The sequence below is a fragment of the Atheta coriaria genome, unplaced genomic scaffold (genome assembly GCF_025399875.1).
Source record: "Atheta coriaria isolate IRGN ID8LTWV9N9 unplaced genomic scaffold, Caltech_Dcor_3.1 hic_scaffold_10_pilon, whole genome shotgun sequence".
NCBI lineage: Eukaryota > Metazoa > Arthropoda > Insecta > Coleoptera > Staphylinidae > Dalotia > Dalotia coriaria.
This window is the reverse complement of record NW_027045452.1, coordinates 7452396-7478394: the sequence shown is the minus strand read 5'-3', so window position 1 is coordinate 7478394 and position 25999 is coordinate 7452396. Positions and strand designations below refer to the sequence as shown.

The 25999-nt window shown below is 33.9% G+C and overlaps 4 protein-coding genes and 1 non-coding gene across 6 annotated transcripts; 3 read left to right on the top strand and 2 right to left on the bottom strand.

Annotated features, from left to right (window-relative positions):
- Positions 1-7: 7 nt before the first annotated feature.
- Positions 8-14172, bottom strand: insc (spindle orientation adaptor protein inscuteable). 2 transcript variants are annotated; one of them, XM_065313339.1, is made up of 5 exons: positions 13838-14172; positions 2023-2945; positions 1731-1961; positions 579-1662; positions 8-519 (listed from the first exon to the last, which is right to left on the bottom strand). In XM_065313339.1, exons 2-5 carry the CDS (start codon positions 2922-2924, stop codon positions 388-390), a joined length of 2349 nt encoding a protein of 782 aa, XP_065169411.1. In that variant the 5' UTR covers positions 2925-2945; positions 13838-14172; the 3' UTR covers positions 8-387. The 2 variants fall into 2 exon arrangements, with proteins under 2 accessions (XP_065169411.1, XP_065169410.1); XM_065313338.1 differs by lacking the exon at positions 13838-14172 and adding an exon at positions 3126-3278.
- Positions 14173-14645: 473 nt separating this feature from the next.
- Positions 14646-15582, top strand: RpS16 (ribosomal protein S16). The gene is made up of 4 exons (XM_065313357.1): positions 14646-14727; positions 14802-14846; positions 14950-15081; positions 15266-15582. Exons 1-4 carry the CDS (start codon positions 14719-14721, stop codon positions 15524-15526), a joined length of 447 nt encoding a protein of 148 aa, XP_065169429.1. The 5' UTR covers positions 14646-14718; the 3' UTR covers positions 15527-15582.
- Positions 15583-15687: 105 nt separating this feature from the next.
- CCT2 (chaperonin containing TCP1 subunit 2) lies at positions 15688-18129 on the bottom strand. Its single transcript, XM_065313346.1, has 2 exons — positions 18017-18129; positions 15688-17556 (listed from the first exon to the last, which is right to left on the bottom strand). The coding sequence occupies exons 1-2, from the start codon at positions 18017-18019 to the stop codon at positions 15952-15954; spliced, it is 1608 nt and encodes a 535-aa protein (XP_065169418.1). The 5' UTR covers positions 18020-18129; the 3' UTR covers positions 15688-15951.
- A 749-nt stretch (positions 18130-18878) lies between these two features.
- On the top strand, positions 18879-24938 carry LOC135800182 (myosin light chain kinase, smooth muscle-like). The gene is made up of 7 exons (XM_065313340.1): positions 18879-19153; positions 19437-19529; positions 21245-21539; positions 21660-21801; positions 21860-22059; positions 23204-23356; positions 23771-24938. The coding sequence occupies exons 2-7, from the start codon at positions 19496-19498 to the stop codon at positions 24777-24779; spliced, it is 1833 nt and encodes a 610-aa protein (XP_065169412.1). The 5' UTR covers positions 18879-19153; positions 19437-19495; the 3' UTR covers positions 24780-24938.
- Positions 24939-25652: 714 nt separating this feature from the next.
- TRNAH-GUG (transfer RNA histidin (anticodon GUG)) lies at positions 25653-25724 on the top strand. Its single transcript has one exon. It is a non-coding gene; the product is annotated as a tRNA-His (tRNA).
- The last annotated feature ends 275 nt before the right edge of the window (positions 25725-25999 follow it).

The window sequence follows — 25999 nt, the reverse complement described above, 5'->3', positions numbered from 1 at the left end:
AAATTGATGCATTTTAATAGTTTATTATATTATTACACAATCTAAGTCAATATTAAGTAGATTTGGCTTCAATTATACATACAATTACATTCCATTAAGTTTAAAACTATTTAAAACAAAATGGTGGCACATTTTTGACAGAATCACACAAAACATCGTCATATACATAAATTAGTAACGAAATTAAAGTATTTTCATCATAGAATAAATAATAGAAGTAAAAATAATATAACACGACATAAAATTCATAAAATAAATAAGATGTGTGCAGTTGTTATCATAAAACAACAGCAAAAACCTTAAAATTACTTTGGATACAAAGTAATACAAGTTTTGAAGGCGGCCATCTTGTTACACTGCAGTATTAGTAGAAATATTGAGTAAAAATCAAACCAAACTCTCGTTTTGAGCCGCGTAGGCTTTAAAAGAGTCCAAAAGCTTCGGCTCGATGAGTTCCTGCGCGTCTTCTTCAGTCATCACACTCGCACCACACATTTCGGTTATTTTACGTAACGTAGCCTGAAACAAACAAAAAAATCAATATTCCGTTGAATTATTTCTAAAAATTCATCACTTACGAGTGCCGCAACCAAAATAGCATTATTATCATATCTTTCCGGTTTCTCTTTGCACAGCTGCACGAGTTTGTCAACTCCACCCGCTTCAACAACTTGTTCCGCTGCGTCCCTCTCGGTACACAAGCGTGACAAACCGATAACGGCCCTCTGCCTCAATCTAACCATCACGTTTTCATCCGCGAAACGCGTTTGCAGAAAGCAAATCAACGCCACTGGCGCGCAGATATCACAAAGCGCCATCCTGGCTTCCGGAACAGCCGCCATTGTTGCAATCAACGTCGCAACTTGTTCCAAGATATAAATCGATGCATTACCGTGTCGTTTAACAATATCCAGCAATAAACCAACTGTACCTTGATGTAACAAGTATTTAATTGCTTTGGTATCCATCGCGACCAAATTCGCCAATGCGGCTGTGACTAGCAAGATATTCTGACAGCAATTTGTGTCCTCTAAATATCTCGTCAGATACTTAACCATTCTTCTGCTATATTGATGCAGACCTTGTATATGATGATTGTCTTCAATCCAAGGCGCTGTTATCTGTGCAAGTAATGCAATCGCTTCAATGCGTTCAGGATCTGGCTTTGATTGATCACAGATAACATCCGAGATTGTACAAAGACCACTCACTGATTCTAATTTTCGAATGCTGTTTGCGTTTATACAGAGTGTTGTCAATGCACGCAGACCTAATCCACGCACTGATGAACCTTCGCATTTATCTATAATAGCTGTAATTGTTTGGATAGCACCATGATGGATAAACAGGGGAATAAGTTCATCATTTCGTAGAGTTAAACTTGTAAGCGCTGTGAGTCTACAACGAACATCCATTTCACATTTGGGATCAGACATCGCCTCAACAAACAGTTCAACGTGTTTGTTCAGCGCGGATTTATGCAACTCAATGTACAGCTTATGAAGTTTAGAGAGGTTAAGTGTGTTGTTGATATCCGAAGATGATTCCAGTAATTGTTTGATGTTTAGTTTATGATTATTAGTGTTGTTTTGAAGTAATTCAAGATAATCGTGAATCAAAGGTAACAAACGAGATGGCGCTTCGTTCTGTGAAGATTTATTACTGTAAATAAAAGTTTTAGGTATTTAGTTTTACTTCATAAAAATTAACTGAAATTATATTATACTTACTTTTTGTAGTAATCAAAGAATTCTACGATGTCTGCATTGATTTGGATGATGTTTCTCAAGACGGATGAAGTCTTGACAGCTTGATTATTAACTTGAGTGTTTAATTCCGCTGCGATGGATTTACACTGCAATGTTGTCATACATTCCGGTTCATAATTATGTTTTTGTTGGCGAATCCAACAATCCAGAGCGGATCTTTCTTCGATTGTCTCAAGAGACAACTTCTGAGGCCTGTATTAAACAAATATTTAGTTAAAAAAATCATTTTTAAACATGATTAATCAATATTTACTTGTTTCCAGCTTCCTGTTGGTATTTCTGCAGTAAATTCTGTGCGTGAATCCTTCCTAGGCGGTGCACAGATGATTTCTGCATCAATTTCGGTGTTGAAGTATGTTTAGGTGATTTTATTTTAAAATAACTCTCCATTTCACCTTCGCTGTCTTCAAAATCTAAGATTTTTCCATTATTCTCTTCATTTTCTTGATTTTTATCGAAAGAAGTTGATTTATCTTGTTCCTGTTGGTAGATAAATGCTGGCGCTGATAAATTCGGTGGATAATTGTCTACTTTCCTGCTGACCATCGGCAGGGTTCGATTACAACTGACTTCCTCGTCCGAGTAGTCAAACTCTTCGCTTTCGTTGAAACACGCATTCGAATTCAACTCCTGCACTTGCACTTCCACATGCGGTGCATACTGATTTCCAACTTGAACATCTTCAACATCATTGCTTTGGTTGTTATTATCATCGTTTGTATTCAGTTTCACACTCCTGAACAGATTCCTGCTTACTTTATTATTCCCGTCTTGTAGTTTTACATAAAGTCGATGATTGGGCTCTGTTTTCACATCTCTGAGTTTATCTAAGTTTCTATTCGGTGTATTCGGTAGATAATACACTTTTCCGGGTGTGATTAATCCTTGTAGCAGAATACTTTTTGATGGAGTTGATTTTTCGATGATTTCCGATGTTAAATTTGTTTTTTGGGTTGTATTGTCACTTTTTGCCAAAGCATGCGGGATTTTTTTCTCGGGAGTTTTAGGTTTTTCTAATTGTTGACGGATGTTGGGTGAAGTTTCCGTGTCGGAAAAACCGGAATCTTGACTGCCGGGGCTTTCGGAGAACGCACGGAAACTGAGCGCTTCTTCTGCCCACCAGACTTTACTCGGTGATCGATGAAATTCACCCATTATTATTCCTTTAATCTGTAACTAAAAATAAAAATTATAAATCATAATGCACTTGACTTCAGACTAACTGCATTAGGAAATTAAGATAACTTAAGGTTAATGACTTCTTATTAAGTATTAAAACCAGATGTAAAGTAATCGATTTGATTTTGTATGCTAAACTAAACTACGCTTCTAAAAATTGGTGTTTTCGATTGTTACATTTATGTAATGTTCCATTGACAAAACAGTTAGAGTTAGAGCGTTGTGAAGGCTTGACCAAGTCCACGATAATTGAATTTCGTTGTTAAGTGTGCTTTTCGATTGATTGCTAATTGAAAGCAGTGTTTGCTTTGACATGTTGACATCGTGCTCTAAACTGCGGAAGCGCAAATTGTCAAGCAGAAGCGGTTTGAATGGCTGTTTGCCGTTTTTTTGTTATTAACACGACCATCGCAAATTGCACGAGTGCGAATAAACATGTTTTCGATTAAGGTCACACGAGCATAGAAATAGAACAGAGTAATTTGCATGTAATTTGTTATTTTTTACAATTACAGCGTATTTTTAGGTTAACAATCGTAGCTATTTATAGGAATGATTATATAACAAGTTATGCAACCAATTGAACATATTGCTTTCGATTCCAGCAATAAAATTCGCAATTTTAGTTTAATGGAAGATAAATGCTAATAATGCACTTCAGCGCCCTCTAGGATTCAATTATTTAACTAAAACTATGATTAAATCTCTATATATAAACTTTTATCCCTTATTTAACACCCTCTAAAGCATAATTTTTGATATTTTAATAATTATTCTTCTATTTTTGGAGGAGAAGAATCAAAAAAATCATAGATCATCAAAATCTGTCAAGTCGTTCTTGAGTTATAACTGTTGTAACTAACACAACTTCATTTTCTATATAAATTTCGTATTTTTACAAGAAAAAATTATTTTTCTTCATTTTTACACAAGAAACAACGATTTTCTAAACACCAGATGTTATAAACATCATAAAATGACCATAAATATTCATAAAATTATATTGCCTACCACTTCACACCCATAATTGCCACAATAATTCACCAAAATCATAATTTCTACCTGAGACACCGGGTGTACGGATATTTCACCCCCAGGTGGCATAAAATGTAAACCAACCCAGCTGGAGATGACTTTGCAGACAGACCGGCGCTACACCTTTACAACTTTTAGACTTAACACTTAAATCTCCAAACAGATGTTAATGTTAGTAGTAATGTTACACTTGAAAAATACTTGAAATACTTTATATTAGTTATAAACTTCGAAGTGGTTTAATTATGTCTTCGAGTGACTCTTGAAAATCTCGTAAAACTCTTCAGAATATCGTAAAAGTCTTGAAATTGTTGTAAAACTCTTGACGTTTTATATTATATTACAAGTAATAGAAGTAACTAACTTTCCTAAGAGATTGAAACCAACGCGTACAATTGAAAACTATTTTTGAGTAGTTGAAGCACCTGGATCAACAGAACTTCTTTTAAATAAAGATGTAAATATTCATTTTAATCTAAATTCATGTGACTAGTATCCAAGTTTCTATCAGAAAGTAACTTTAACTGTAGAATATGTGAGTGTACAGCTGTTTCAACAAACAAGATTTCAATAAGCTCATTTTGTCACAACCTACTACCTTACAGTTACAATAAGGAGATCGTTATCGATTTAATTCAATTTCATTTGTAAGATTTCAGTAAAGTACATTTTAAGATTAAGTTTTCACGGGAATACACAAGATAGGCAACTTTATTAACATAAAAATTGTAAATTTGCATGTATTATAGTTGTTTTTACAATTTCTGCTTATTTTTAAGCTAAAAATCGTAGAGATTAATATTGGAATGATGTTATATGCATTGTATGCAACCCATTTTACATTTTTCTTTAGTTTTCTATAAGATTTCGTGGTTTTATTACAATACAAACAAAATTTTAAAGGTATGCAACTAATTTTACATAAATTTTACATAATTTGTTTGAGTTTGATCTAAAATTAAGTTTTTCTCACATTATTTAGTCTTAACATCCATAAATAAGAATTCAAAATGCATTCCTAATCTTTATTATTCCCACGGAGGGTGTGTGAGTGCATTTCTACCCCTGTACAACTCAAATTATCGTTGGTGATCGCACTGCACTGATTTCGTATGTAATACTCGTATTCCAACCCCTCTTAATTCACACAAGCATTATACATCCCCTTTTTTATCGCACCCTCTTTTAACGGTTTGACCGTTACAACATTCGCAACCCTTCAAACGCAAACCAAAACTTGGTTTCGAAAGGTAAGAAGTATCCAAGGTGAAAAGTGGATAACAATTGAAATATATTTAAAAATAAGTCCTGAATATATAGAAGTATTGTATACTATTGTCATTTAAAGTCTTCGAAGTTTTCGGAATCTGCAAGAAGGAAGTTTCCCATGATAATAATAGAAAAAATGTTTCAACCTTCAAAACAAGCAAAGAAACAAAGAAAAAACACGTCAAAGCTCGTGAGAAAAATTATTTGCCCAAATTACATGACTACAAGAGTAAATTATTATCATTAAAATAGTTTTTTTCTATTTGCGGATTAAAAGGATGTCATATGAAGTTTAAACAGGTTTTTTGCTGATATTTTCGCTGTAAATATTTATATTATTCAAGTAAATATTGTATTCCAATAAATATTTAGTGTGTATGATTGCAGCGCGCAGTATTTTTGAGTAATTGGAGCACACTGCATGATGAACCACATCAACAAACAGAATCTAATCTAGAAATGTTAAATATATAAATAAACCTGCGCAAGTAACATGAGTAATAAAGTTAATAGCGTAATTTTTATTTCTACGCAATGACTATAGTTTTACTCACAGCGAGACGTCGATAACACAAGATATTTCATCATAAAATAAATAAATATTATAAATTACAAGCTTTTGCCCGTAAGACGAAGGTCTCCGGACTGTTTAATAAAAATGTAATTTGTTTTTACTCTCTTGTTTTAGACATAGTATGAGTCAATTCTATCAATAAGATTCGCAATTTTACTTTAAAGAAATTAATTATATAAAGAATAGCTAATAATGCCCTTCAGCGTGCCATCTCGGATTCAACTATTTAACTATAACTATGATTGAATCTCAATGCCAACTTTTATCTTATAGAAAAAAGTTGTTTTTAGGGTTTTCCCGGCAAATATTTGAATTTTTCTCGCTGTAAAAACCATCCTTGGACTTTAACAAACATTTTAAAACAAGAATTGGCCCAATTGGTTTAGGCGTTGTAGAGTTATGCGCTTACCAACAGATTTTGCGATTTATTTTTATATTATAGATTATTTCGTGTGATTTGAGTGGAATTGGTTGAAATTGAACACAAATCGGTAATAATATGTAATTTATTAGAAAGTATGAGGTTAAAAATTGTATCTGTGGATTTATTTGTCGTTTATTTATTGTTTTCGTTTAGTTTTGGCTAGAAATCAATTTAAATGTAAAATTGCAACTTTCACATTGTTTCTTTGGTCAGAAACATGAGAAATATGTGAGTAAAATGCCATATGAGTAGGTATGATATTAAATTCACTAAACGTATTAAATTACTGACCTTGTAACGCTGAGAGTTGAAAGAAAGTTTGAGTTAAATTAAGACTTGCGTTTTCATTTATTTATAAATATAAACACGGTGAGGTAGAGATAATTGTATCTGAAGGATGAAATGAAGAATACTTTTTGCTTATTAAGCCTCAGGGATTTTAATTTAATTTGTCATCGCAAAAAATCGTTCGACTTTGAAACAAATTCGAAATCATTTTATGTGTAAGTTGTCTGGTTAATATGTAAAACTGGTTGCATATGTTATACAATCCTATGCTAATGATTTCAATAATATAAACTTTCAGAGAGAAGTAACTACTTCACAAAGATGAAATAAAGAAGATTTGTTGTTTAATAAGCCTAAGGAATTTTAATTTAACTTTTTTCTTAGCTAAAAATCATTCTACTTTGAAATAAATTCGAAATCTTGTTATGCGTAACTGGTTGCATACGTTATACAATTATGAATGTAAAATGTTTCTCAAAATTAAGATTTTAACATGAATGAACCATATAGCAGCTGTTGTTATATTGTGCGGCGTGTGTTATGTGTGTAAAAGTGAAAATCACTGAAGCACGAAGGTCGTGAACGCGCTGGGAATTGGAGTCGCATGTCGCACACATCCTTCCGGTGCACGGTGGTGCGAATGATCTATTTATCCATCCCCCACACTATATAGTGCCATCACGTGCAAGACACACTTTAGTTTTTCTTTTCACATACTTAAATCACTTTCAATCACAAAATCTAACCTTAAAAACTAAAACTTCTTATTACATTAAAACATAACCTATAATTTGCTCTATTTCCGCTGCTCTACAAGATTTAAAATTTAATTAACTGTTCTATTTCCGTTTCAAAACATTAAATCCAAATATTTGTGTCTTTCTAGCGCAATACTTTCACAAAATTACCTATTACCTATATATTAAACACAAAAGTATACTTAAGTGTGTTTTTAATTCATCACGCGTGCCGGGCGTGTGCACACGCCACACTTTGATGCACTTTGATGAACATCACCATCAACTAAGCCCTATGTTCCATAATATGTAAAATATGAGGGTGAGTTCGTTGCAAACATCGTTAAAACTCAACCGGCACGTTTTTCTGTTGTGTCGCGTGCCCTTATGGTCACCAGCATTCAAACAAACATATTCTGTGAATATTATGCTTATCCAACCACATAACCTATATTAAAACGATCGTTTTACCCATAATCCAAACACGTGCCAATGAAAACATGTAAAGTGTGTTGCATAACACTATTGAATGCAATAAAATCCGTATAAAATGTATTTTTCGATATATTTGAATAAAAATGCGATAAAAACCAGTAAAAATATGAAGATTCATATTAATCGACATTGACATTCAATTTAATCTCCCGTCGATGATAAATTCCGTTAGGTTCGTTTCGAATCTTTTAATTAAACGCTTCTTGGTTCGCTTCTTCTTCTTCTTCTTCACAAGCGTAGCTTTATCTTGTCTTGTCTTGTCTTTTGTGTTTACGAATTTATTGCGGTTTGAATAACCTTCTTCTATATACGGATTTGGTTGGATCTGGTGGAAAATGTCATTTCTTAAGAGTTAAGCCATTTCACAATGCATAAAACGCGTTAAACGCATTAAAATGCATTAATATGCAACGTTAGCCACAGAGTGCCGCTGCGCGTCGACCGGTGATGATTATGTAATTTTATTTACAGCTTTGCTTGCATAGCGACGATCGGAAGACAATTTTATACTATTTTTATGTTTCAAACAAGTAAAAAATGAGTTTTTGGTGTTAAAATTTGAAAATAAAAAAGTTAAAAGGAAAAAATTGCCAGATTTGAATAAAACTATCAATTTTTACGCAAAATTAAATTAATTTGTAATTTTTTTCTACATATCGTCTATCAGACTATAATTTTATGCCAGTTTTGGGTATGACACAAATAAAAAATTACTATTTCGGGGTTAAAATTGAGAAATATAACCTTAAAAAGGCAAAAACTTATGAAATTGCAATAAAATTGGTAATTTTGACGCTAAAATTAGTTTTTTCAAATATATTCACGATCAGAATTTAATTTTGTGCTATTTTCATGTATGAAACAACTCAAAATAACATTTTCAGCATTAAAAATAGAGAATATAACCTCAAAAATTAAAAAAAACGCAAAATTTCAATTAAATTACGAATTTTCACAGTAAAAAATATTTTTTCTCAATATATTCATGATCAGAATACAACTTTATAATATTTTTACGATAAAACCACAAAAAACTAACTTTTACAGTGAGAAAATCTATAACTTGCAAAATTTCAACAAATTTTACAATTTTTACACTAAAATCTACATTTTTCGCATATTTCCGTTATCTACAAGTACTTTTACGCTATGTTTGCTTTTAATTAATGATTTTCAATGCAATGAATGCGTTTATTACTGGTTTAATGCTTCAATAAGCACTATCCATCAAATTAGTTTGAGATAAAACTAGAGGTAATTGAAATGTGGTTTTTATTCCGTCAGGAAGCTGATGAAATAGATAATATCGAACATATCAGTTTCAACTATCAGTTTGATAGATTGAAGTAGTAGTTAATTAATTAATTTGAGTTCTAGATGCTTGAGAATGTCAGAAATGCTTAAGATACACGTAGGAAACAGTTAACTGCGTTTTGTACATCAATAATAACTTAATTATTTGATTTGTTGATTGAATTGGAGATTAAATAAAGATGAAAAATGATTGAAATGTTTGATAGTGTATGATGGGTTGTCGATTGTGGGACTAGGTTAGGTTATGCTAGGGCAACTTAAACATTGATTTTTTAATTTTTTTTTATTTTTCACGTTTTTAAAGGGTAATAAACAGATTTAATTGATAAAATATCATATTTTACTTTTATATTATTAAATATTTTGCTTGTGCACTTTTCATCTTACGAAATCGTGAAATCAACAGTTAGATTTAAAAAAATAGAAGAAAAAAAATTGAACATCTGCTCGTGCGCCTCGTCATTTATGCACATACGTATTTCATATACTGGTACTATAGTAGTGAAGAATGAGTATAGTATAGTAAGGGTAGTTTAAGGGTGGGTGCCGAATATTCACAGCTTGAGCTGAGTTTGAGTTGGCAGCGCGCGTGTGCCACATTGGCGGGCGCACACCTGGCCCTAACTAGAAATACGACAGAAAATATTTCTTTCCGTCTGTCTGTCGTAATAGCTACCGATGGTCACGGATGGCACGGGCGAATGCAAGAAAGCGTACCATACCGATTCACCACCATATGGTGGTGATTTAAGTTTACCGCTCGTTTTGCCCTAATCCGCATTTATCTTTTCACACAAACAGAAACTATGCATGCTTTTTCTTAACAGTTTAATGACGACGTGAATAAAATTTGAATTACTCGAAAACTATAAGTGATAATGTTGTGATTTTTAGAAATTAGTTTGGAATTAAATTCTATATTTAATTATGTAAAGAGTTTGTTTATATAATTATTGTGTATAAAGTTATGAACAATTAAAATTGCTTTTTTTTTGTATAAATTTATAAAATTGCTTTTTTTGTATAAATTTATAAAATTGATACAAAATGTCCTGTAACTTTTGATTAAAATAAGTTATAACTAAAATTTTTAAAAATTAGTTTAAGAATTTATTGCTAAACAATTCACAAAAATATTCATACAAAAATATTGAATAGTAACAAGTAATTATCAAAAAACTAAAACTTTGTAAGTCACACATTTCAATTTACACAATCGAAACAAAATACACTGTAACTTTTGATTAAACAATGTTATCACTACAATTTTTACATAATTACATGAAGAATTTAATGCTAAATAATACGCAGAAAGATTCATGAAAAAATATTGAATAGTTTCCGAGTAGGTAATTACAAAAAAAAAAAACTAAAACACATTTCAATTTTCACAATCGACAACAATCGACATAAAATACCCTGTATATTTTGATTAGAAAGCGTTATCACTAAATTATTGGCATAATTAGAAGAAGAATTTAATTCCAAACAATATATAAAAAAATCATACGAAAATATTAAACGGTTTCCGAGTAATTACCAAAAAACAAAAACTTTTCAAGCCCGATAAGTTGTCTTGAGAAGTTGTGAAGTCTTGGAAAACTAGTTTTATGCTTCTACATGTTAAAAACACGCCTGAAGATAAAAGATAACTACAATTCCATGAAATATGAAATAATATGGGCGTTTGTAAGAAAACCCTGTTTATACCTCCACTTGTTTTTATGTTTTCCGAGATTATTCGGTTTAAGATAAGTTTATCGCAGCTTTAACCACAAACAGTAGTAAAACCAAACAAACCACAAGGGATTACAATACTAGATACAACAACTAAACACCTACTCCAAAAACAAACATAAACAGGAAAAACTTCATTAAAAAAACTAAAATTTACTTGAATTTCTCAATAAAAATCAATAAAAATCAACGAAATTTATTTGTTTCCGTTCTTTGCTTTCTTTCCTTCTTCAAAATCCAAATAAATTTAAACTTAAAGAAAAAAAAACGATTTAAATCAATTAATAACTATTTTTCAATTAGCGGATTAAGCTCTAACCGGATACATAATATCAACATATCAACAAATAGAATTAAAAGAAATGGAACAGGAAACACGTCTCAAGTCAACTCAACCAAAACTTTTTTCTCTTCTTTTTCTCTTGTGACATCTTTAGATTAATTTTAATTCTAATTAAAAACGAAAACAAAACTTTGACATAATCGTGATTTATTACCATCCTAAACGAAACCAGTTATAAAATAATTAATCAATTTGTGCGAATTTCGGCGGCATCTACGCAAAACCCAACAGATTTCCATATTTGCGAATTTATCGACGCATAAAATTTTAAGTACCTACTTTTAACGAAGTGCTGACCTTGATGTTGTCAACACTGACACAAATTTGGGCATATTACTTTTTTTCATCTGTATCTATCTAATCAATCAAGAATCTAAACTTGTTCAACGATCAATAAAACCAATTAACTTTAAAAATAAAAAATTTAATAAAAAATTTTAAATTTGTTGAGATCAATGCACTTATTTCTTTTGCCTGTCATATACTGAATATATCTGATGATGAAATTAAACATACATAATTAAATTTATAGCCGACATTAATTTTATTCAAAAATAACAAACGTATGTATAATAAGCTGAGAAATGATTTGTTGATTGTTGAAGCATTGTATTACCGACACGTTTTGTTCAATGATTTCGATGAATCAGCAATTTCTTTGAATTTCGAATTTATTTCGTTGTTGAATTTATCATTGAAAGAAATGCACGTTTGTAATATAATTGATTTATAGAAATAATGAATAAATACATCGGAATGTATTGAAACTTGACTTGCGGTGCATTGTTAATCATCTTAAATTATTCTGCAGCTGCATGATTCGAAAGTGAAGAATTTTCTTTTGTAACAATTGCGATAATTCATGGCTTAGATGACTCAATCTAACCACGATAAGGTTATACAAAGGATATAAGAAGAAAAATGAGCGATTTGTGTCTAGTTTCGATTTCGTTTGTTTCTCATTACAACAAAGCGAAGACAAAACAAACGCGTTTGTTGTTTATAGGAGTTCATGGTTGAGTGAAGACTGGGGATTACTAAGTTAATTTGTTTTCAAGTATTCTAGCATTGTTTTCGTTCATGTTTAATGTTTCCTATTCGTAGGTATACACTGTATTAGAGTATGTGTCATGTATGTTTGGTTGCCTACAGTAACATAACCTGTGTATATACTCGTAAATGTGCATAAGAATAAATGTTTTCATTCGTTAAATTGCATTAGAACACGTATTCTGATTCATGTATACTTGGTTGCCTAATGTAGCCTAACCTGTGTTAAAAATGTGCATACAAATGAAACAATGTGTTCGATCAAGATTATTATTTCCTAGTCGTGTTCAGATGCAAAAACAGAAATGGACCATGACTTGTGTATGTATGGTTGCCTAATGTAACATAATTGTGAATAAAACAATGTTTTAGTAATTTTATTCCATCAAAATGAGTGATTTCCTGTGAATTCGCAGGAAGATGTGATCCGATGACTTGTCAACAGGATGACTCGACAAGTTGAGAATTCAATTTCAATTTCGCTCGCCGGTTGCCGGCGACGCAGCCACCGTTCTTGGCGAATACGTGCGTTTGTTGTAACCTTGAAGGTCATCCGACAATTAATCGTGAATCACTGCTGTGAATATCCATCATGACTTTACTTTACGCATAGATTTCCGACTAACGCGTAAAGTATTTAGTGAATTGTAAAACGACGCGGATACAAAATAAACCGGAAATTAATGGAAGTAGATTAAAAAGATGGCGGCTACTGCCATGCGCGTGAAACATGCGCAAATAATTTATAAAACAATTAAAAACAATAAATAAATAATATTATAATAAACTTGATGTAGTTATGCATGGCTATGAGTACATGCAATTCCACTTGACAGTTTATGTTAGTCATAATAACAATAATAATCATTCGTGTTTTGTTTCATTGCATCGCTCCCGCTAATGTTACAGCATGCAATTGTTTATTAATGTTTATTAATCATAATACGTATAATATTGATAGTTGAACGTTCCTGGAACGCATTTTACTGATTTTATAAACAAATCAAGTATTATTCACCATATAGGTTATAATATGCGTTCGGCAGTTGTACCGCAACTCAAATAATGGATTTTTCACGATTTTTGTTTAAAAAAAATCATAAATATCGCAATTAAAAACAAATTGTAAACAATTATTGCCTGGTTTTTACTCTAAAACAATTATTGAAGCAAAAAATTGATAATAATTATTTATAATTTTGATTTTTGTAAGTTAAAGCAAAAAAATTATGTCGTTAACTATAAAATTCATGATGTAACACTTAATTATATTTATTTCTATTGAATTTTGTCTTTTTTTTGTTGATTTTTTCAATTTTTTGTCTTTGTGCTCATTATTTTTGCATCGTTTGCAAGAATAAACTAAATAAAATATCTAATTATACACATAACACGCCACATTTCAATATTTCAAAGATATTACCTTTAATTGCTTCACTAATTACACCTGGACAAATGATTTCTATATTTAGAACCATTTATCATATCAGATTTCAAATTATCATTTAAAACGCATCTTGATGTACTTTAAACTTTCTATTTCATTATATTTTAATTGATTTTAATTTCATCGGCACGCACAGATAAATATTTATTAATAATTTGAATAAAAATATCACTTACCAGTGGATTTACGAATTGAATTGAAAGTGGAATTATTGCAGGTACTAAAAGTACAGTTTTCAAATAATCCGTGAAATTGCACTAGTTTCACGCAAAGTTTTAAACTTTTTTCGAGTGTTGTGTGTTTGAAAAGTGTTTACTCGGTTGAACTATGTTTTTAACTTGAAGGTGAAACACTTTATCACTAATGCTGACTTTAAAAGTAAATCGAACACGCCGATTGCGATTGTAATTGATGATTAATCGCAGCGTACGCGTTGCACTCGTGCGGCGCGACGCATTGAGATTTTGTTGATTTGCAACTCGACGCGACGCGCTAGTAATCAAAACGTGAGTGTTCGCATTTCGTTCGGTTATCAACACTCGAACGATGCGGGTTTACCTGCGCAAAGTGGGGAAAATGAAACGCGCTCTGATTGGTTAGTATAAGAGTATGGCTGTTGTTGATTTAACATAGGCAACCGAATATACACCAAACATGTCTTTTTGAAATATTGATTATTTTGTTGTTTATACTTGCAAAACTAGTTTGTTTATGCAATTTAATAATAAATAATGTTGTTTTATACATATTTACGTATTATTTCTGTGTTTTTCTGAATTTTCTTTAATTTATTTGTGTAATTATACTCTTACAACGTAATTATGCAATTGTTTTTTGTTTTTACTTAATAATGTTCTTAAATATCAATATTATTGTTAAAATAAAACGTGTTTTTTGATATTTACTACGTTTTTGCTAAAATTTGCAATAATATTTTAAATATTCAAAAATCTAGTTATTTATTTTAAGTTGGTAGTAGGCATGCGCACTGACATCGCCCGCCAGCTTCCTTTCAGTGCGCAGCGGCCATTTCCGTCTTTTCGTCACAGACATCAAAATGCAGAAGGTGGGTTACACATTTTCGCGAAACAAATCAACAAAAAGTGAACATAAACACTAAATTAATGTGTCGTTTTACAGACCAAGAAGGAACCTATCCCCTCGGTGCAGGTTTTCGGCAGGAAGGTGAGTTTCAGTCACGTTTTTCACACACGTGTAATGTTTACGCGTTGTGAGGTTAAACCTAACTCCCGAACATGTTTGCTAACGTGCTTATTCACATTTTTAGAAGTCCGCCACCGCGGTAGCTTACTGCAAGCGTGGACGTGGTGTCCTCCGCGTGAATGGCCGTCCTCTCAGCCAGATTGAGCCTAAGATGCTCCAGGATAAACTACATGAACCTATCTATCTGCTTGGCAAGGTATGTTTATCACATTTTCATTGATAACTTTTAAAAACTTATTTGAATGATGATTCTTTATCCCGAAATTGAGTATTTTACGCAATGAAATGATAATTTTTCTGACTATCTTATCATAAACTCTTCATATTCACTAATAACTTTAAAATAAAGTGATTCTAATGAATACTTTGTATTTTTACAGGAAAAATTCGCTGCAGTTGACATCAGAGTGCGCGTAAACGGTGGCGGTCACGTCTCCCAGATCTACGCCATCAGGCAGTCGATCAGCAAAGCCCTGGTTGCTTACTATCAGAAATACGTTGATGAAGCCAGCAAGAAGGAACTGAAAGACATTCTCATTCAGTACGACCGCACACTGCTCGTAGCCGATCCTCGCCGCTGCGAACCCAAGAAATTCGGTGGTCCGGGTGCCCGCGCTCGCTACCAGAAATCTTACCGTTAATTTTATTTTCATTATTTGTATTGTAACATACTGATACAATAAAAATTATAAAACTACTTGTTTCGGTATAAAATCGTAGCATTTTTCATTAGATCCATGAAAATCAAAATGGCGCGCATGCGCAGAACTAACTCCCTTCAATTTCTTGCTAAAACTTGATGTTTGTATAAATGCATTAACAGTTTATTGTTGATGTGAAAATACAGGCTTAATTATATCCGAGTACGACTTGAGAATTAGTTAATTCATACATTACGTTGTTAATTCGATACAAATCCTTACTCCACGTTGAACTTAACCCTCCGATTGCTTTGTTCCACGGGCCAGCCGAAATAAAGACATAATTAAAAAAAAATAGTGATGAGACAAGCTTGCAATGTGCCAATGATGATTAAATGTAAATAAAATTACGCGTGTTAAATAACTTAACAATGTCCCCGGTCTTCGACGCGTTTCCTCGGCGCAGCCTTGATAATATTATCAACGCGCAGAATCATCTCAGCAGCTTCGGACGCAGACAACAAAACTTGCCTCTTCACAACAAAAGATTCAGTAATGCCCAACTCTTTCATATCCCCCACAGTACCAATATCCATATTCAAACCTTTCGTCGATTTCGGCGTGTTGACATGCCCAGCGCGCAACTCTGTAACCAACTGCGCAGAATCATACCCGGCGTTGTCAGCGATCACCGTTGGTAACTGCTGCAGCGCACGCGCGAATGCCTCCATAGCTACAGCTTCTTTTCCAGGCGTTTTCGCGGCTGCGTTCACCACAGCGACAGCCATTAACATCTCGCTGCATCCACCACCATAAACAATCTTTGATTCTTTTACAGTTGCGGCTAAGACACAAAGCGCATCGTGTAAACTACGATCAGCTTCATCAATAATCTGCTGAGTTGCACCGCGGATTACAATAGTACAGGCTTCACCTAGAGCTACACCTGAGAAACGAAGTAGTGTATCTTCACCAATCATTACCTGTTCGATAACATCACAGGTTCCCAACTTGACTAAATCAGGATTATCGAAAGTGGAAACAATTTCACCGCCTGTGACTAAGGCAAGACGTTCAATACCGTCGAAATCAGCGTGTTCGATCGCCATGACACCAGCGTCAGCAAAAAGCTGCTCTGGGTAGTTGTAGATCAACTGTCTGTTGATGAACACATTGCAGTTGTGTTTGAGGATCTTACCGACCTTATCCTTCATTTTTTCCTTTTCAGCTGATTCTAATTCAGCGATTTTCGCCATGGAATCCACCTTGATGTGACTCCCGAACACTTTGATCTTGTCTGTGTCCATCGGTGTGTTGGCGATGAGGATCTTCGCCTTTTCGATTCTCTTCGGTTGATGCACGCCTACTTTTTTATCTAAAAGAAAACCTTCATCGAGGAAAGAATCTTCTAAAGTTCCGCCTTGTTTCTTGATGATTTGAATCGCGGATAATTCTCCGGAGCCTTTCAATCTTAAAACAGCATCCACGGCGAGTTTGGCGAAGTATTCTTTATGTTGAGAAAGGATTTTCGAGCTTAATGTAGTCCTGGCGATGTTCATCAGGTCTTCCCTGAATTTTTCAGGGTCGGCGCTGTTGTCAACGGCGAATTCACGAAGTGCTGTCCTGGCTACGTCGACGGCTTTCCTCCAGCCGGCGATGATTGTCTGCGGGTGGATTTTCTGTTCGATGAGTTTCTCGGCTTCTTTGAGGAGTTCGGATGCGAGGACTGTGACTGAGGTAGTGCCATCGCCGACTTCGTCGTCTTGTACTTTAGACATGTCGACGAGGACTTTACCGGCTGGATTGTCTACGCCGACGGATTTGAGGATGGTTGCGCCGTCGTTGGTTACTTCGACTTGACCGGCGCTGCGGCCCATTGAGACGAGGATTTTGTCCATGCCTTTGGGGCCCAGGGTGCTTTTTACCAGCTCACCGATGCAGATTGCTCCGATGAAGCTGGACATGCGGGCCATCTCGGCCTTTTCTTCTTCGGCTTCATTTTTAAGTACTCTGACTGAGTTTAGAGCAGTCTAAGGATAAAAACAATAATTTATTAGTAATAATACCTCAATAACATATAAATATGATGATTAAAGATTCATAAATGGTAGATTTTTAGGTAAAATGTATTTTTGTTATTCAAAATGGCTGCAGAAACAGAAGAAACCTTTCAGACCGTTACACTGCACTTATTTGGAAGAGAAAAACTTAACCTAAACTAATAAAACATAATAAATCCAATGAAAAACCATCAGAAACGTATGTTTTATACATGATATTATCACCAAATAAAATCTTTCCTTTGATTCTATTGAATTTAACGTGAATAAACTAAAATTAACAAGCACGTGGGTCCAACCGGCTCGTCTCCTTCATGCATGACACACCTGAATGTTCTAGAAGCAATTTTGATTCGAAAATCGCAACGAAGTCATTCTCAGTGGCCAAATATAGTAAACGAATGTGTAAGAAAGCCATATGTGTACGTACCATTTTGTGTTAATTATCCTGCACTTATTTTAATCACAAATCACAAAAACTGCAAGCACTTCAGCAAGCGGTGCGGGTTCTGTGAGGTTTATGCGCCGCGAGTGGTGATTTTGAGAACTACAAATGAATCACAAGTTTAAGCAGTGCTGCCAACATTACAAAAGTTTAATTTGTTTAAAACTTAACTTGGTTATTGAATATTTAAGTGAATAAATCTTAATAAGTATTTAATCATTTTAGAAAATAGTGTTATAGTAGTATTATTGGTAGGTATAAGTTAAAATACTTATATTAATAGGTTATAATTGGGTTGCCTATGTTTAACTTTGAGAAACTTATTTATCCGCAATATAGTTTTGAATTTTTAAAAACTAATTAACTTTACACCCACATTTAGAAACTGTTTGCTTACTGGGCATGTGAAAATGCGTAATCCGATAGTAACCAACTATAAATAATTATTTCCGTGGCATAAACGCTGATTGCTTGTGAATATTTAATGATTTCATGAATTTTAGGTCTCAAATTACACAAACGCTGAAAATCAACACAAATCACCTAAAATTAATCATTTTCCGATTCATTTTAACTTAAAACAATAAAAACTAAATATATACACAATAATAAATCAAATTTTTACTATTCCTGCCAAAATAAAACCAAAATTCATCCAAAAATAAATTAAAATAAAAGTTATCATAGTTTTCAGACACAATAGCATCGAATTCTGCCCATCTGCGCGTTTGTATTTATACAATTGTAATGTTGATACAAATATGATGTGTGTGAGCGAGCAGGCCAATGCTAATTTTGGCGTCGCATGGACGGGGGCCGAAAATTGCCAAAGCTCGCGCTGCTCGCGCCTGTAAACGTCGCGACGCCGTCGAGAACGCTCGCGCCGCATTCCAATTCACGCGCCGAGCTTAAAACACGCTTCAATCCACTCGGAAACGCAGTAAAACTCTGTAAAAAATCTCGTAAAACACTGCAAAACGTCGTGATTCTCTCGGTGTTTGTATAAAGTTGTAAAATTTGCATTAAACGAGCGTGAAATGAGTGCGAAAGTTAAACAAACGTGAACTTGGATTACAGTCAAGACGGAAATTAAGAATAAATTTAATAATTTTATGTTTAAAGGTAAATTTTCTTGTGTTTTTTAATGTTTTTCTTAGTTTTATTAATATTATTAATAAATTTAAGGGTGAAATCTTTGGTTTGCGTGTGGAATGTCGAGTTTACAGTTTACATAATCCAAATCCACGCGTGTTTTATTTATTTGTTGCTTGTTTGCTGAATCGAGCGAAACGCGAGCACTGAGCAAACGCGCGAAGTTATTAATAAGATGGCGCGCCTACGCCTACTATGCTTCGCGTGCTCTTCCTCGTTGATGGCGTTGTAATCAAATAATTTGTATTTGCAGATTGTGGAGTGCCCACTCGATAAATATCAATATTTAATTGATAATTAGAAGCGTACAGCATGATTGTGGTCGACGAGAGTGATCCTGTCGGAGGTAGGCAACCCAATATACACTTTAAATAACCCAACACTTAAATTTTATGTTTTCATGCGTTATTATTTAAAATTTTAAAGAAAATAGTTTCACAACTATTAAAAACTAAGTTTCCACGCAATATTTTGCTTTCTTTGTGTTAATAAATCATGTGCAACTTCAAAAACAGAAAAATATGCCACAAACTGAAAATAAACAGTTTTGTTTTGAATCAAAATGGCGGCACGCACGTGTAGAGTCATATACAAATCAATTTTATGTTTCTAGGGCAATTATCTAGGTTGCAGTGATGCTTAAAGGCCTTGATTTTGTAATTTTAATAAATTTCAATCAAATTTCAGTTTTTGGAGGTTTAAAACGTGTGAATAATTTGAATCAACATTGAATATGATAGAAATATAATTTGCCTATAAATAATTGTTGATAATAGTGGTCGCGATGGACGCGAAACACACGAAAACACTAAAAATACGAATACTTTTCGCCCCGCTATAAATATCATTACGTTTGCGCCTCTCGCAATCGCCGTTCGGAATGGTATCTTCACTTGGATGTGTTCGGCTGTTACTCGTTCGCTCATTTGTTCGCCATGTTCGCATCGTTCACATGATTCACGCGTTGGCGCGGCGTCGCGGCGCGCCATAAACAAAACTTTCCAAGTGCGAGCTCAAACTGCGCCATTGAACGATCGCGAGCCAATAAAGCTATTTAATTCAAGTTGAGTAAACAACGCACACAATTGATACATTGAAACAAGAAAATGTGCGATTTTTGAGTACATAACCTTAATTTTAGACTTTTTAAGTTTTTGTATGTTAGGTTAGGGTTGTTGGGAGTTAAGATAATGTTTGTGTAAGGTGAATGTTGCTGATGATGAAATTCTAAATGCTTTTAACCTTGGCCATTGAGAATTCAAGCTGAAAACTTGACGCAACGTGTGATGGGATGATATTGTTGTTCGGCTATTTTTTTGGCATGCGACCGGATGCGACGAGTGACGAAATTGCTCGGCTCGGTGCTTTTGATGCGTGAAAGTTGTGTAAGCTGTAAGACAGGACTATACTGGTGGGATAAATGACACAGGGATTTTTAAACGCGTTTGTTTTCTTTGTAATATCATCAGATATTTATATTAGAACTTTGTGACTATAGGCAACCTACAACACACAACTATAATGACATATTACAACCAAAATCAATTTAATATTGCAAAAAATTAAGTTTTAATTGAGTTTAAGGCAACATTTGTTAGTTTTTTAAGAGGTAACCTTTAAATTACAACAATTCTAACCTAACAACAACTTAAAACTCAAAAATTAAGATTTTATAAACGTTTTTTCTTTGAAATATTATCAGATACTTATATTTGAGCTTTGTGACTATAGGCAACCAACAACACACAACAAGAATAACGTATTACAACCAAAATCAATTAAATAGTGTGATAAATGAAGTTTTTATTGAGTTTTAGGCAACATTTGTTAATTTTTTAAGAGTTAGTCTTGAAATTATAACAATCCTAACCTAACAACAACTTAAAAATCAAAAATTAAGATTTTATAAACGTGTTTCCTCTGTAATATCATAAGTACTTTATATTTGAGTTTTAATGTAACTATAGGCAACCAACTTTACACAAAAACATCAAATTACAATTAAAATGACTTTAATATTGAAATTCAAGAAGTTTTACTTGATATTATGTCATTTTGCAGAGGTAGCCCTTAGTTTTCCATACCGTGATGTCCAAATCCGTAAAAACATCGACCCGAAAGACCTCTACGACCTCCAAGAAGAAATCGGCCGTGGTAAATTCGGCACAGTATACAAATGCAAAGAAAAGACATCCGGGTTACAACTAGCCGCGAAATTCGTCGGCGTTCCGAAAAAAGAAGACCGCCGAAATGTGGAACGCGAAGTGGAAATTATGCGCGAATTGCAACACGCGCGATTGATTCAACTTTACGACGCCTTCGAAAACGGCAAAGTAATGTGCGTCGTCCTCGAATTGTAAGTAAAACATTGTTAAATTAAACTCCAAAGTTTATTTATTTCATGCAAATTCTGCGAAACAGAATTGTGTTTTGCGCTAGAGATAAATTCGATGTGTTTAAAATTAATTCTCAACAGAATCGAAGGCGGTGAGCTATTCGAACGCGTCATCGATGACGACTTTGTGCTTACCGAGAAAAGCTGCACGGCATTCATGAGACAAATCTGCGAAGGCATCGCTTTCATCCATAAACAACGAATATTACATCTGGATATGAAGGTAGTGTATATTTAAGGTTATGTAATGAAATGTTGATTCGGTGTAACTTGGGTTGCAGCCTGAGAATATTCTCTGCCTGACAAAAACAGGCAATCGCATCAAAATCATCGATTTTGGCCTTGCGCGTCGTTTTGATCCCGATAAGAAACTGCAGGTGTTGTTTGGCACGCCGGAATTTGTGGCGCCTGAAGTTGTCAACTTTGATCAAATTGGTTATGGCACCGATATGTGGTCAGTGGGCGTCATATGCTACGTTCTGTAAGTGTGAAGCAAATTTTAAACTTAAAGTACTAAAATGTCTAAACGTTGAAATGTGAAAAACGTTTTGCGTGTTTTTCGACACGGTGGAGCGTGTAATTGAATATCAACGCTCGCCAAAACTAATTTATCCACACCGCCGCACTCATAAATCCCTACAAACATGTATGACATGGCGGACATTTTGTTTAGACGTTTTATAACTCGATCAGCGTAAACACCAGCGTGAAATCTCGATCAAGTTCATTTTTATCATAATATTTGCATGCTGTTACACCATAGGCAACCCAAATAACACGTTTTTAATGACCGCTATGAGATTTTTCTACTCATTCATAAATGATGTTTTTGATGGTACGCCAGCGTGATTTTCGCGATCGGAATGCGTGATTTCGGCCGCTAAATTTATTATAGCGTAACGAGCGTAACGCGGTGTAACCTATAACCTCAAAAATAACACACTCACATCAAACGCGGCCGGAAATAGCTGCGACCGAATTACGCCTCGGACACATTCATTACGCGCATTGCACCTTCGTGCGGCCATCTTGAATTTATGAATAAATAGATATATTGATGTTACGAAAGCGTTGTTAATTGGTTATGCTAGGTAAGTTTGCTGCTGTTGGGCAATCGGGAATCGGTTTTGCTTGTGTCTACAAGTCTACATATTAATGTGAGGGCACATCATCTAAGCGAGCCTTGACGTCGTGCCAGGAATGCACGTCTCGCCTTGATGAAAACATGTATTTATTATTACGTTTCCAACCGGCCACAATGACGAAACATACAGTGTGTATCAACCAGTTAAAATCATTTAATTACAAAATAATGAATATTTTTTTATAAAAATCTTAAAACACTCTGTATATTACTATTTTATGAGTATATTTGAATGTGTGTGTTTGGTACCGGGCCAAATAACTCTCCAAGACAAGGAAAACGAACGGAACAAGTGAACAACAGTCGGTTTTTCAATTAATCAGGATTAATTGCGTGTATTTATAGGTTAGGTCGATAAATTTTCATGAAAATGACCTGATTATTGACATAAAACGTAATATATAACCAAACTTTTACTAATATAACCTATAAATACATTTTTTAGTAATATTACGTCATTAAACACTGTAAATGTTTTTAGGTTATCCGGATTATCACCGTTTATGGGCCACACGGATTGTGAAACCATGGCGAATGTCACAATAGCGAAATATGACTTTGACGATGAAGCTTTCGAGGATATCAGTGAGGGAGCAAAGGATTTCATCAAAAAACTACTCCTGAAAGATATAAGGTGAGTTTTTTGAGGTTAAGTAAAGTGATTAACCTTTAAAATGTCAATAAATGCGTAAATAATGTTAAGTAAAACAAAAATTACTCAAAAATATATAAAAATGGAAGAAGATTATAAGCAAAGACCCAAAATTAGTATCAGTAACACCTAACATAACCTAACATAACCTAACTTTATCTCAAAAACATTTAAAACTAATTTTTATATATTTTAACACTATATGTGTCATGAAAACGAACTAATTTGGGTTTCTTGTTTTGTATCTTGTACTTTCTTCCAACTTATTCTCATTATGATATAAAATTAATAATAATAATAATAATAACGAATGTTTGCTGTACTAATCAATCATAGAATTTCTGTTTTATCGACATAATGATCATACTGGGTCTTTGCTTGTAATTCTCATTCCAGTGCTCGAATGACCGCCGAAGAGTGCCTGAAACACGCATGGCTCAAACGCAAACCGCCACCTTCGCCGCCCCCGGTCGCCATTGCATCCACACCCAATTCAATGGAGGTAACCAAAGATAACCTCAAACAATTCGTGGAGCGTTGGAACGAACATCCGAATTCGCCGTATGTCTTCGAGATGACGTGTGATTTACGCCGCAACAGCTCACTGAGATCATTATCAGGACTTTCGCCATCACCCTGTGGATCCATAGCATCTTCTGACTCTGATATGCAATCATCACTAATGGGGGAACATTTACACTTAAATTTACCATTGCCACCTATGGATCACTTACGCAGAGCTTCCGATAGTACAGGAATCGTTAAAAATGACGTTTCGGAGAAAGTTAACCTAGCGGAGGAAATCAGAAAACTGTCGGATAAATTATTTCAGTTATCTACATTACCGACATTACCGATAGAACCTGTAAAAGTAGAAAAACCCCTGGATGTGCCACAGATGAAACTCATCAATAACATAACCTCAAAAATTGATCAGGATACGAGTAAAATTTATCATTCCACGAGTAAAACTCAACCAATCAGCATACGTAAAGCATCGCTGGATGCACCATGGCGTACCAGGACTAAATTTCGCGTCACTGAGTTGAATCGTGACGTGCCACGCAATGCGAATACTTCTCCAGTCAAGTTAAACAGTTCGCCATCTTTTAAGGAATCGTTTAACTCGAAATTGACGCAGTTTGAACGTCAGACTGTAGATCAGAGCACGTCAAACAGTCCGGATGGTACTAAAAATCTGTTATTGAAGTTATTGGAGCATTGGGATGATTCGCAGTTGCCTCCGGCAGGTGGCAGGCCCAAATCACATTCGATTACTGATTGGGGTGAAGGAGATAGTCTGGGACAAAGAACAATCAGCTCTTTGAATACTTTTTTTCAATCGAGAGCGAGTAACAAGATAACGACGTTTCATAAAACTGAAACAATTCAACATTCACCATAAAAATATTAATATACTTATTCAACGTATATATTAGTTAGGTTAGGTTAGGTTATGTTTATAAACGCGCCCATATTGCTTTTGTTTCGCATTTTTTCTTTTGGTTAATGATAATTTGCTGTATCTATGCTAGAATTGATGAATATTATGATGTTTAGTTTATTTTCTTATGGTTTTTATTATGATTTTGGTTGTTTTGTTGTGTTTAGTCAACGATTAACAGCGGAGCAATCAATGGAGCATCCATGGATGAGGCCGAGCACAGTTCACAGCGATCAGGAGCTGAGCAAGAGCAAGCTGAAGCGATACGTGATCAAAAAGAGGTGGATCAAAGCTGTCAATACGATTATCGCCCTGCAGCGGATGGGGGCGAAGATTGATGCGAGGCTTATTTGATTTTTTTGTTGATTTCGGTATTAATTGCGCGTTAATTTCATTAAAAATACCTAACTTATCGATTTAATACTATCTATTATCAGATATGTATATTAATATTACTATGATTATAGAATAAATAATAATAAATGTTTTTCTGGATGTATTTAGGAAGAAATTTGATCAGAAATGTTTTAAAAGTCATTTTAACTTCTTGATTTTTGTGATGTATCCTGCAGGAGTTACAGTTTATAAATTCGATTGTAGATGGCGCGTCATGTACGATTCCTGCAATATTTTGCTCAAAATATTTTAGAAAGCTCTGAAATTCGCAAATTATTGTACTTATACGTTTAAATTCCAAATAATATTGTCATATCTACAATTGAAAATTTATTAAAATTAGTATTCATTATAAATAACTATTAATATATTGTATTTAATTTATTTATTGGATTACTTTTCTGATGTTTTGATTGCGCTGCAGTACAAGCTCCGGTAGCCGTGATCGTCTAGTGGTTAGGACCCTACGTTGTGGCCGTAGTAACCCAGGTTCGAATCCTGGTCACGGCAATGTGTAAAAACATTGTCACGGCGGAGCGTTTCTTTTGAAATTTTATTAATTAAAAAGTATAATTTGCAATTGACCTTCGCTTAATATTTCCTTGAAGAGTAATAAAGCCGAAACTAGTTTTAGCGCTTCCAACTAACCTTGTTAATTTATTTTTATTTCTGTGGAATAACGGAGATGTATCAATCTACAGATGATACAAAATATTTCTTATAAAATTAAAATAAATAATATTAAAAAGTAATATTATACTTGTTTAATATTAAAAATACTATAA

What these genes read in the sequence shown, in the direction of transcription:
- insc (XM_065313338.1), bottom strand. Translation starts at nt 3,263, where the DNA reads ATGTCAAAGCAAACACTGCTTTCAATTAGCAATCAATCGAAAAGCACA. An exon ending in TTCTTTGATTACTACAAAAA is followed by an intron (nt 1,663 to 1,730) that starts GTAAGTATAATA and finishes TTTTATTTACAG; the next exon opens with TAATAAATCTTCACAGAACG. An exon ending in CTATTTTGGTTGCGGCACTC is followed by an intron (nt 520 to 578) that starts GTAAGTGATGAA and finishes TGTTTGTTTCAG; the next exon opens with GCTACGTTACGTAAAATAAC.
- LOC135800182 (XM_065313340.1), top strand. Translation starts at nt 19,496, where the DNA reads ATGATTGTGGTCGACGAGAGTGATCCTGTCGGAG. An exon ending in GGCGTCATATGCTACGTTCT is followed by an intron (nt 22,060 to 23,203) that starts GTAAGTGTGAAG and finishes AAATGTTTTTAG; the next exon opens with GTTATCCGGATTATCACCGT. An exon ending in CTACTCCTGAAAGATATAAG is followed by an intron (nt 23,357 to 23,770) that starts GTGAGTTTTTTG and finishes TTCTCATTCCAG; the next exon opens with TGCTCGAATGACCGCCGAAG.
- RpS16 (XM_065313357.1), top strand. An exon ending in TGCAGGTTTTCGGCAGGAAG is followed by an intron (nt 14,847 to 14,949) that starts GTGAGTTTCAGT and finishes TCACATTTTTAG; the next exon opens with AAGTCCGCCACCGCGGTAGC. An exon ending in CTATCTATCTGCTTGGCAAG is followed by an intron (nt 15,082 to 15,265) that starts GTATGTTTATCA and finishes GTATTTTTACAG; the next exon opens with GAAAAATTCGCTGCAGTTGA.